Source organism: Oculina patagonica, unplaced genomic scaffold (assembly GCF_052425735.1).
Source record: "Oculina patagonica isolate OP01 unplaced genomic scaffold, crgOcupat unplaced438, whole genome shotgun sequence".
In the NCBI taxonomy this organism is placed as follows: domain Eukaryota; kingdom Metazoa; phylum Cnidaria; class Anthozoa; order Scleractinia; family Oculinidae; genus Oculina; species Oculina patagonica.
In genome coordinates this window covers 1-11,802 of record NW_027558296.1, presented here as the reverse complement: position 1 = coordinate 11,802, position 11,802 = coordinate 1, and the positions used below count along the sequence as shown (strand labels likewise).

Here is an 11,802-nt window from a genome sequence, read left to right as displayed (position 1 = left end):
CAGCAGTTATTGAAGGAATGGATGAATGCGTGAACGGAAAACTTTTTACAGTGTCAAATCCATGCGATTGTAAAAATAGAGTTTTACATGTAAGCCATTCATCGGAACTTGACAGAAAATCTGAATGCGAACACCTCGCTTTGGCTAGAAAATAAAGCTTTTATTTAATTAAACATTTCTTCGCGTCCTCTTGCAACAGTCAGTTTTGATTGTTAAGGCCCTTGTGGCTTTCTAAAAGGAAGGTAGTGAGACAAAAATAGTAGTTAAACGGGTCATGGTCACTTGTTAGAGTACTTCATCGTCAACACCAACAATTAATGTGAATATGCAAACAATTCGGCCAGTAACAGATTGTAAATTATTTTAAGGGTAACTTTATTTTTTTTTTTTTAATCACAACGTTTTCATTCTGGATTTTACAAGAATTTCGAGGAGGAATCACATCGTTTGGTGAGAAGAAGATCTTCAGCATCGCAACAGAGCAAACTTCTTCTACAGGCTGTAGCGGTAAGGACGACTTCTTCTGCACTGTTAATTCAAGTGTCTATGCTTTCAGTGCTTCCATCTCACTCTTTTGTAATCTGTCAAATCTTGAATTCACCAGAGGTCTACATTGTTCATGTACCCTGCGATGGACTAGCATCCCATCCAGGGGGAGTAGAAATATTTCTAGCCACTTAATGCTATCGAAACCGAAATAAGCTCCGGCTGCATGGGCCACTTGGCTCGAGGCTTCCCTCTACATTGTTCATAACTAAGGATAAGATGACGAAAGGTGATCTCTGGTTGTTTTCTCTATGCCTGAACATGAGGCATTCTCGATGCCTCTTAGATACTTAGGAACCTTTGTCATTTATATTTCTTTTCTACTTTTTTTTCCTTTTTTGGAGGGTGGGGGAAGATGGGGTGTGGGGAGGAAGAATATAATCGTAAAACTTGCATATAGCCCTTTTCTGAAGTATACTTTTAATATGTCCCTTTGACATTTCTTTTATATCTGATAATGTAAACAGACACATAAGTGCATTTGCTTTTCAGAATTCTCGGTACACTGTATATTCTCTGTAGTGTTCTACATTTTCTCACGCGCACGATTTTTTTTTTTTTCAGTATCTAATGCAGTTTTTCCACGGAGGAGGGGACGGATTAGCGTATGACACACTGGCCGCGCCCATAGTGAGTCAGATTGACAATTGTATAAGGCTAAGTTGCCTTAATTGAATAAATGAATGAATTATTCCCTTCCACTCCTAGTGGAGCATAGGTTCAAGGAAACTGCTCGCCATCTCGGACTGTTTTAGGCCATGCTTTCAAGCTGCCTCCAGGTGTAGCCTGCTTTGATGGCCTCCCCTGTGCAAGGATGAAATGACTGGGCTAGTTTTTGGTCTCTATCCAGAAGCTGTCCACGTAAAAAGAATAAACATTCAGTGTTACGTGAAAGTACTGCTATTAGCTTTCGTTTGAATGATCACACATTTGGGTTTCATCCAGACTTGGAACCACCTTGAACAGCGAAATAAACAGTACCACATAAAAGTAATTCTCGATACCCCCCGCTCATATTAGGACTTCATTCACAGACTGGAAAATTTAGAACTATATTTAAAGCGTTAATGTTTGTTTCTTGGAGTGAATGGTTGAAAAGTTCAATGTTGAAAATAGCTAATCAGTAATAAAGTGTTTTCTCCGACGAACCACAGGACAATAATGATTTAGGAGTATGGAGGTGACGAAACTGCTCGGGTCGGTTCGGCTCGTGGGAAACTCGGGAAAGGGGAGGCTAAGCAAAGTGGCTCACATTTGTATCTTTTTGATATTTTCAAGGATCCTACCGTGCAATACTTGCAGTTATACACCAGCCCAACAGACCGACTTATCTCCATGTACCACTCCCTCTATAAACAGGTGAGGCCTCTAAAGAAAAAAGGGGACGTTAAAAAATATGATGAAAGGAACATTGGGATAACTTCCTACCAACATGCAGAGCATGCAAACACCTTCTCCTTCTTCCTCCTTCCGAAATAGAGTGCCCTTTAAAAACACTCGAGGAGCAGGATAGGTCGGAATGAGAACGACAAATGAACAAATGCCACGGCCACAAACGGTAATAACCGTAGGAGTCACTTAGGCCCGTCACCTCTTTTGTACTATATGGTTACGAATAATTTATATGTATTTTTCATGCAGGTGCTAATTATGCAGCAGCACTATCGAAATGACGAATTCACGTCATCGGCCAGCGTCAGCTCGCATCAGGCTAGTGCCAATGCCCCTGCGGATTTTGTCATCCAAGCAATGCTCAAAGATCTACACGCTACTCGCAAGTGTTTCTCGGGAGCGGCGCTGGTTGAGTGGATGGAGAACTATGTTCGTGATAATGGTTATGATAATCTGGGTGTGTGCATTGGAAGCACGGAAACTGAAACGGGATTGGAGCTTGGTAAGTTAAAAACTATAGTGTGCGTTCAGATTTGGTGATATAATGACCAGTCATTGCATGTTGTGGACTGTCTAGTACTCTGTCCGTTCCTTCCTTCCTTCCTCGCTTCCTTGTTTATGTCTCCTTCCCTCCCTGCCACCTCCCCTTCCTCCTTCCTACACTCCCTCCAATTTTTCTTCAATTTTTTTTACATCAATGATTGTATCATTTTGTTGATGAATTGCAATCCACAGATCGTAGCTTCCCTATATGCTTCTTAGCTGGGATCTTAGCTGCGGGATCTGTGTTCGACCACTTTTTTGTTTTGTCGGAAATAAAAATGGTGATTAGTCGGACATATAATCTTCAGTCTCAAGGAAAAAATTATTTGCAGCCCTGCAAATGTAAACTTGTGTTAACCCTGTGTAAAATGCAGGAGTCAGAGCGGGGCAAACTCCGCACACCTTTAGTTTTCTTAGTATCCTTATTTTATTAATTTTTTTCATTTTTTTTTTAGTTTTTTTGCCGGGGGCAACTGCCCCCCCCCCCCCCCCCCGCTATGTACGGCCCTGGAGTTCATTTCTCTGTCACTGAATTTTTATTTCAATAAACATTACATGCTTAGTTGGTTTCTTTCCACTCCACGACATCACGCCAATCTTTTTGTTTGGTTCTGTGTTTCACAGGCCAATACCTACTGGAGCGCGGAATGCTGATCTGTGTCTCTCCTCCACCGCGTTTCGATCGGCAGCCATCAAGACAAGGTCAGTCTTACGAGGAGAAGGCGCCAAAAGAGCGAGGAAAAGTGTTTGTCAACGAAGATATACAGCCTGAAATCTGGATCAATAATATCGAGGTTACCACTCGGAGCAGTAGAAGTGAGTTGGTTGTTCTTTACGGTCAATATGTTAATTCTCCCTACTGGTATCTTTGTATTTCTTTTAGCACCAGCTGGGAGAATATCATCAGTCATCTAACAGTTGCTCTTGTGGGCTGCTTACTTTTTCTTCATAGCATCTTAGCCTGTCTGTAATTAAATCTTTGTGAAAAAAATTCGTACTGATCACTGTTAGGCCTCGGAGGGGTTAATGTCCTTCTTTCCTAAGCAGATCTCTGTGGAAGTGTTTCCCGATGAGGGATACATTGTGCGGCGGTCGTTGCTTTGAAGATTTATCTCAAGTCGAAATGTTTTCTATATCCCATTCAAAAGAAAAACGCCGTATTAATTCGAAAACAAAAGTGATCGAAAAACATATCTCCTGTTCGATGAAAGGTTTCGAAGGGTAACTAGATTTCTTACAAACCCAACTAGTGCTATTGTGAATAACCCTTCCCGTTCTAACACCGTGGAGTACATCTCTGATGTGGCCCGTGGTACGAGTACTTATAACGGATAAGTCGCCGTTTCAAGATATTTTCTTTGGGTTTGCAGGCTCGCCAGCCTCCAGTTCTCGTCCGACCTCTCGTTCCACCGGAGCAGGCTCCACTAGTTCTGAAGAAGAGGCTGATGATGAGGGTGAGGATGATGACGATGATGACTTCTTGGGCAGCGCAAGTGATATCTGGAGCCGCGCCCACAGCGGGCTGTCAGAGCGAGACGCGACGTTTTACAATCACCCCAAAGCGTTCTACAAGTTTATTTGCGAAGAAGACAGCTCTAGAACAGAGGTCAAGATCAGTTTGGGTATCACTGACCGTTTGAACCTGCCAGCCAAACTGAAGAACATCCTATGCGTTCTTTATGCCAGGAGAGATTCGGACAAAGCAGCGCGGACCTTTCTAAAGAGGCTTCCCAGGGGACTCCTGGATGACGCTGTGGGCAGAGGGGGAGGGGGAGTCCAGTGTTACCCGTTGATTGGGGTTTGTCAGACCTCATAAATAGTGCGAATGTCTCATTTGTAACGGAGGCGGGGCGGCCTGTCACAAAACGGGACCAGTATTCACGGTCATTTTGCTGTTTGATAGTGGTTACGTTGAACAACTGTTTAGTCTTTCGGCTTTAATTTAGTAACGGTTAAAATTTGGCGTTAGCTTCTATATGTTAGAATTTTGGGTTAAGCGATAGTTAATGTTTAGAAAAGATGTTAAGAGGATTTCGTTCATTGTACCAAGACAGTTTTGAATCTATTTTTTCTGCTTTAAATGTTATTGAAAAGACTTTTAAATACGGGCACCAAAGGGACAGAGCTGAGTGCCTGTATTATAGAGGTAAAGATAATATGAATTCTTGTTTCTTTAGGACCGAGTGGACTATTGGTACAGTAATCTAGAGGTGTTTGTATAACGGAGGTGTTCGAAAAAGAAAGACTTCGATTGTTTATTGATTTTTTTTAATCATTATTAATAGTTTTATTTTCGCTGTTTTTGTTTAGTTTGTCGTTGGGTAGAACAGCAGGGAGAAGGGACGCGTTGAGCGTTAAAAGTGACCAATACCTAAATTCTTATCTCGACCTAAGGGGCTTTATTGCTTTCTACCTAATTTCTGTAGATACAATAATATTATGTACATAGATTCAAATCGTAAACACGATGGCGTTTTATCATGGGTTATACTGTATATAGTACTGGGAAAGCATATCATATGTTGGATTGTGATAAACAAAAATCTTCTGTCTTACCATGCATGACAAAAAGAAAAGTAGTATCCATTTTATTTTTCAATTTTCTTCATTGTAAATGATCATAAAAAAAGTTATGTTGTGGGTGTAGAATTGCAGAAATCTTAGAAAGGGTGGAGGGCAATCTTAGAGTCTAAAAGACATTTAGATTTGTCGTGGTAGAGTACAATAATAAAGTATTATTTCGTTTGTCTCACGACGTAGTCACGTGTGATGGAAATTGCGACGTTTCGACTGCATACTGCTTGTCTTCATCAGGCGATAAGGTCGACTGGTTATGCGTTAGCTTATAAAGCACACGGCTGCGCTGTGATTGGTTGGTTTTTGTGTTTTGCTGCAGCCGCAATGGCTGCAAGCAAAACACATTGAGAGCTGAAGTTTGTGCCGTAAAGGGTGTAAGTGCCGTAAGGTGTAAGTGCCGTAACAGAGGAGAAATCTGAACTACCGATGTCAATCAAATCCATGAACAAACAAAATCGAAACCAATGAACCGTAGCGCTGATCGCATTCGAAGTTACGGGCCAAAGTATTCGAACGCAAACCACGTTGGACACGTTGGAAAACAGAAAACCGATTTAAAAGTATATCGCATTGGGAAAGAAAACAAACTGTGGCGCGACCACTCCAGTTTTATGAGAAAATTATTCTGCAGTTTTCATCATTTACGAAAAGAGCGAAGACTTGGAACCTCGCCGAAGGTCATAAATATTTTCTCCAAAGGACCGGTTAGTGCACAGTTTGTAAACTTTCGCTTTGAAAATAAACTTACCCTCACCTTGTCTACACTGTCTACAGCATACTAGTACTGTATTAACTCTGAACTTCATATTTTAAAATAAAATGTATGAACGTGTAACTTGTCACGCAAAGACAGCTGGAAAGGAATATACCATGCTGGTAGGCTGCACCGCTAATTGTAGCTGTATTCGAGCTATATAAAAGACAGCTAGAAACGAATTAATACTAGTAACATCACAATGGGAAAGAAACTTATTCAGTGGTGCACACCGTCGAAAACAAAGAAATATTAAAGGAAGTTCTCATTCACCAGATTCACTGCATCAGATGCAACATTCGTCAGTTCGTGTTTAAATGCGTGGCGACCAGTTTGTTTACTAGTTATTAAACAATAATACGGTCTTCATTTAATAAACAGTTCATCCTTAAATTTCAGCTTTTCTACGACTGACAGGTAGGTACTATAGTATAAGCCCCGCTAAAATAGCTGGAAAGGGAAAGTTTTTTAAAAATGAATTTTTGACTGCCAGACGCGCTGGCGCCACATGTTTATTTTGTGAAGATTAATTAAACGCCGTGAAAAATAGAATTTGATGTCCAGCGAGCCACTGCATCTTCGGCTACGCAGTCCTCAGTGAATCCTCCAACTTCACAAATTTCTAAAACTTTAAGAAAACGAACTTTCGCAGAATCAAAAATTGGTCCTTATCGATCTTCCGATCTTGTTGTGAAGACACTGAAATTCGACGAGTGTTCATGCGTGAAGGGATGACTGACGAATGATAATAATTATTTGTAAACTTTCGCTTTCAAAATGAACTTTGCGTTACGTTCAACGCCGTCTTTCTGTTGTTGTACGCCGGTGCGCGTGCGATTATTTATAATTTCTGAATTTTGCATATTTAACTCAGGGTGACACAACAAGTTTGTTAAGAGTTAGTTGTTCCAGTGTTTAATTTGGGTGAAAGTGGTTAAAGAACCACTGTCTTGTCACTAATAAATATATCACATTGAGTTCTTATAAGGTCAATAGATTCTGTCTTTTTCGTTGTTGTTAAAACGCTACCATTGTGACAATGATTCCAAATACAACTAACGGTAACCAGTGAGATAACGCCACTAAAAGAATCACATTGAGTTCATTGAGATTTTTTTATAATGTTAAGAGTTACTGTTTTTTATCAAAGAGACAATCATGTCAGACATTACGTTAACTTACTAGTAATTAAATTATGTTTGCTGTCTTTGATTTCAACATAACATTGATCAGTAAAATTATCAGGATTGAATTAACACAAAGTGACTACAATATAGTGCAATTATTAACCTGCACACAAGTGACAGACAATAAAAGACGTTGGATTTCAATCTCGACTCACTTGTCTTTCATCAACATGTTCCCTAAGACTTTGCTCTAGCAGCAAAACACATGGACCCATTGGGGCCCTATTTTTAACAGCTGTGATTGGTGCATTTCGATCCTCAGTGTTCTGCATGCTGGTGTACTGTTGTGTGTACTGTTCTGGTGTAATGTTTTATGCTGGTGACATTTAGATTGTTATTAGAATCGATTAGTTTAAATAATATTTTTAGGTTTGTTTAACGACATTTATCATGTGGTATTATTTTTATGTGAAGTTAGATTTTGTAAATAAAAGGAAATACAATCAATAAAAAGTAGGTATATCTTAGAAAGAGCGAAGAGCAATCTTAGAGCCTAAAAGACGTCTGGATTGTTATTAGAATGGATTAGTTTAATGGATGATTAGTATAGTTGTATAGGTTTGTTTTACGACATTTTATCATGTTTTATTATTTTTATTTGAAGTCAGATTTTGCAATTAAAAGGAAATACAATCAATAAAAAAGTATTCTTATATTTTACTGAAAAGGGTAGTACTTGGAGGTCATGGTTCTGTGTCGTCAAATTGAGAAAAGTAAACATGTCAAGTGAAAACATAACTATTGGGCCCATTCACACTTGATACTTAAAGTCTGATTTTTCACCTAAGGGAAACGCTTTAAAGCTTTAAGAGCCAGTTTCTTTGTCAGTTCCACAAAAATGAAACCATTCGAACACCGTACCCATGCCACAGCTTGTTTTTGTATGCCCCGTCACTTTTGTCTATTGGGAAAAATACAGTACAATACAGATTTTATTAACACTCCTCAGCGGGGCTTTTCGGTGTTAATTTTCTAACAAAAGAAAAGCGATCTAGGCCAAAAATGTACCATCTGAAAGTTGATAGGCGAGATCTTAGCGGAGAGCATAAATTGTGCGATTTCCCTCAGGAAAGAAAGAGGTGTAACGAAAACGTTTGCGAAGTTCAACTGTTATGCCCATCCGGCTTGTTTAATTTCGGGAGATCAGCCAATTAAACGATTTTCGATTAAACGATAATGTTCCTGGTTTTTGTCCGGATGTATGTTTTTTTTTAATTGCTCTTTAAAATCTTCCATTTTCTAGGTTGTAATACGCGTACATACTACATTCACGTCCCCACGGCATAAATAAAGGGGGGGGAGGGGTGGTAGGACAGATTACGCCGCGAGAAGAATGAGGCGAACGAGAGCAAAGTCCATCAAAAAACAGCCCCTCTGCTAACAGTATGTCTTGCTCTGATAAACTCCTAAACAAACTTCTGAAGAAAATTAGAAAGTTTTCAAAACCATGGGTACTCTTCAACAGTCAGATTACTGGCAAAATCTCACAAACAGAAGCGTCCTGTATCCTGTATATTTATGCCCGGCGGCAACTGCGGGGAATTTACAATTCAAGTTCCTGTTTGTTTTTCACTTTTCCAAACACGCACGTCACATGGTCGGGAAGTGTTAACTCTTTACACAGCTGTTTGGATGTTTCTAATGTTTATGACCAAATAACTCTTTTTCTCACCCGTATTCTGTTTCTGCCCCAGTGCCTGTCAGTTTTCACAAGAAAACTTTTATAAAGAGCTTTCTTGATAGTGCAATAAGTGTTCATCCAATATCATCTTGGGTGGCTAAGCTACATCTGTAGCTTCCTTTTATGCCCAACCCTAAGAAACAATGGCCTACAACTGGGCAGGGTCAGACGATTAAAAACCACTTAAATTGTCTATTGCGCTTCTTGAGGAAATCACACTTAACAGAAGAAAAACGATTGTCTACTGAACAGATGTACCTGTCATTTCATTAGAACATTGGAAACACATTTAACGCTGCAGACCTGAAACGATGTTGTTTAGGTGGCTTAAAACACGCGAAAGGCCATTGGTGGGGGGGGGGGGGGGTGAAGGTTGTCATATTCGGCTGCCTCGTTTGATTGAATTGGGTTTTCGGCACTTCTTGAGTTTGTCATCCTTGCGGTCTTAACTAGGCTGTGTTGCACGCTAACTAATCTAAATCAAATACTGTGATAAACCTTGGGAAATATCGCTCTTCCAAAATCGCCCAACTAAGTTGTCGCAACAGATTCGTGTAATAGTTGTCATAGAAACTTGGCAGTTTGCAGGCAATGTATGAGGTGTGGACTTTTAGATCTCAAGGATAGGTGCATATCCTCCCCCCTCCCCCACCCCCAACCCACTCCAAGCGTCGGTTCGTCCTGTTATCGACTGTTATCCACTACCTTCGTCCGAAATGCCTATGCCTATCCAAGTTGACAAGATCAGTTTTTATATGAAGGATTTTTTTTAAAGACCAAAGAATCATGCTCACTCCTTTTGCAAATCTGCAGAGTGAAGAGTCACACAATAATTGAACTCTTTATAGGAAAAACAAGAGCGTTTAATACCGGAAATTGAAGTTGAAATCAAAACAAACCTATCTGTTTATATTGTAGGAACAGGAAGTTTCCGTACATGTCTTGACGCGTATTTTACATATCGTCAAAAGTGAAGAGAACACAAATCGCTATTTAAAACATAACAATATTCCGAGGATATTGTTATTAAACATATGTTACTAGAAAGTAAATCCTTTAATTAAAAATCTTAGAAATTGCTCCAGGCATGTTTTTGCTGTGGTTTTTTCTCCGCCGCATGAAAAATATCCTGAACCCGGTTGGTGGTTTTGATCATGACAGGATGTTTTTCCTGTGTAAAGGTACAAGTTCGGCTCACAAAGGAGAATTTATTGCGTTGGTGGGTGTCTAAACAGTTTGTAAATTAAGCTGAGATAAACAAACCATTTTATACAGAAATCTATATATGTTTTACGATGCAACCACGTAAAGGTACTTCTATCCCGTAGTTTGTTAGTTAATGCAAGATTTATTTATTTATTTTTAGAAAGCCATCATCAAAATCCATCTCTAAAAAAAACACAATTTGCCATTGACCAAACAATGGGAAACTTTCTTTCACTTCAGGGGTTAGGCGAGGCTGGGCGGGTCGATTGGACACGTGTGCTTATTGATTTAAATCACTCGTATCACTTGCCGATATGTCAATTGATGCTTTCATGCAACGACAAGTATAAAAGAACGCAAATTATACAAACCTCTTAAGTTCACGCTTACATCAGATGTCCATACAGATTAGAGGTGCAATCTTCACCTTCAAGATGAAGACCAGGCTGTCACCGGCGTTTTGTATTTGTGCTCTTATTTTAATCCTGTAAGTCTTTGCAATTTGAAAACGTTCTCACGTGTCTTGCTATAATTCTCTTATCAAGACACAAATCAAGACTGATTAAAATCTCCGTTTCTTTTTCAGCCTTCCGTTAACTCTAAGCACAAGTCCTGCAGTTGATAGTTCGAGAACTCGACGTTTGCCGACTTGTCCGGCAAATCGAACCAAGCTGGTTAGATATGTGAATTTGGCCAACACTGAGCCAACTTTAGCACGCTTGTGATAAAAGATCCACTAAACTTGTATCCTTTTTCTTGTTAACCCAGTTCTGGAAGGCGCCGTCGTGTGAGCCTCGTGGAACGGGAGGAGTTGGTGGTAAGAGAAAGGTTCAACTCATTCAAGAACCTCGGCACGCTTCGTTCAAATCAGGAAAACTGAGGTGGACGCTCGCAGTAGAAACGGCTCACAATATGGTAGGGGATTTGTCAGCTAAAGAATAACCTGAACCAAATTATTTGTAACAACAGCTATTATTTATTAAATATTCCTGTTGCTTGAATGCAAGCTAACTAAGGACGTGCTTGGTATGTAAGTTCATAAAAATTTCTGGTAATTAGATTATTGCAATTTCATGGCACTGATAAAAAATCATTTGTACACACCAAACTAAACTTCACAATGTACTGTTATTCTTTCAGAGCTGATTAGATTCTTTGCAGTACTTTTAATCATTTAGTTTGTTCACGTTATCTTTGATATCTTGATAAGAATTTTATGTCGTGATTTAGGAAGCCTGGCTCGATCCCTATAACGAAACCTTTTAAATTAAAATGTAAACAAGAAAATCCGCTCTACTACTTCTAATAAGTTTTACACTCAACGAAACAGTCAAGAAAACAATCCGCTTCACATATAACAGAAAGGATTTTAAGCCTTATTCCTTTCAATGTTAACATTAAAGAGAGAAAATTTTCCGCGTTCCGTTATGTCAGTTATTGAATAAGGCGGAAAACCAGCGCCTCACAGCATGAGCATCCTCCCGCCAACAAAACAACAAAATTAAGTCATAAAGCTTCCACCACGCAGCATCGTTTCATTCTAAAAACTAGCTGGAAGTAGGTCGCGATCTTATAGTAAACTTGGCTGCATTCCCATCAGCTGTTCGAAGTCTGGATTCTTTAGGGTTTGGTCCTTACGATCAAACCAAAACGAATCGAGCCGGATTCGCAAGAATACATTGCCTTTTATGTTGCTTTTAAAACTATTTCCAGATATTTCTATTCCAATACTGACAAAGGGGAGTTATCGTGCAAAACTGTTCAAAATCTTTGTCCATAATTGATATCTTACCAGATGACAGAGAGCGTTTTATTTTATCTTTTACCTTAAGGACCGTGGGCGTTTACCCCCTAGAGTTTTGTGGGGTCTGCAACGCGACTCTGTTTTTGTACTGCATTCACGCCGGGCCAGCAGA

General features: G+C 39.6%; 1 protein-coding gene across 1 annotated transcript; it reads left to right on the top strand.

Annotated features, from left to right (window-relative positions):
* The first annotated feature begins 81 nt into the window (after nt 1-81).
* On the top strand, nt 82-5,233 carry LOC144640734 (uncharacterized). Its single transcript, XM_078499818.1, has 6 exons — nt 82-507; nt 1,111-1,176; nt 1,825-1,905; nt 2,188-2,440; nt 3,106-3,297; nt 3,852-5,233. Exons 2-6 carry the CDS (start codon nt 1,117-1,119, stop codon nt 4,295-4,297), a joined length of 1,032 nt encoding a protein of 343 aa, XP_078355944.1. The 5' UTR covers nt 82-507; nt 1,111-1,116; the 3' UTR covers nt 4,298-5,233.
* Nucleotides 5,234-11,802: the final 6,569 nt, after the last annotated feature.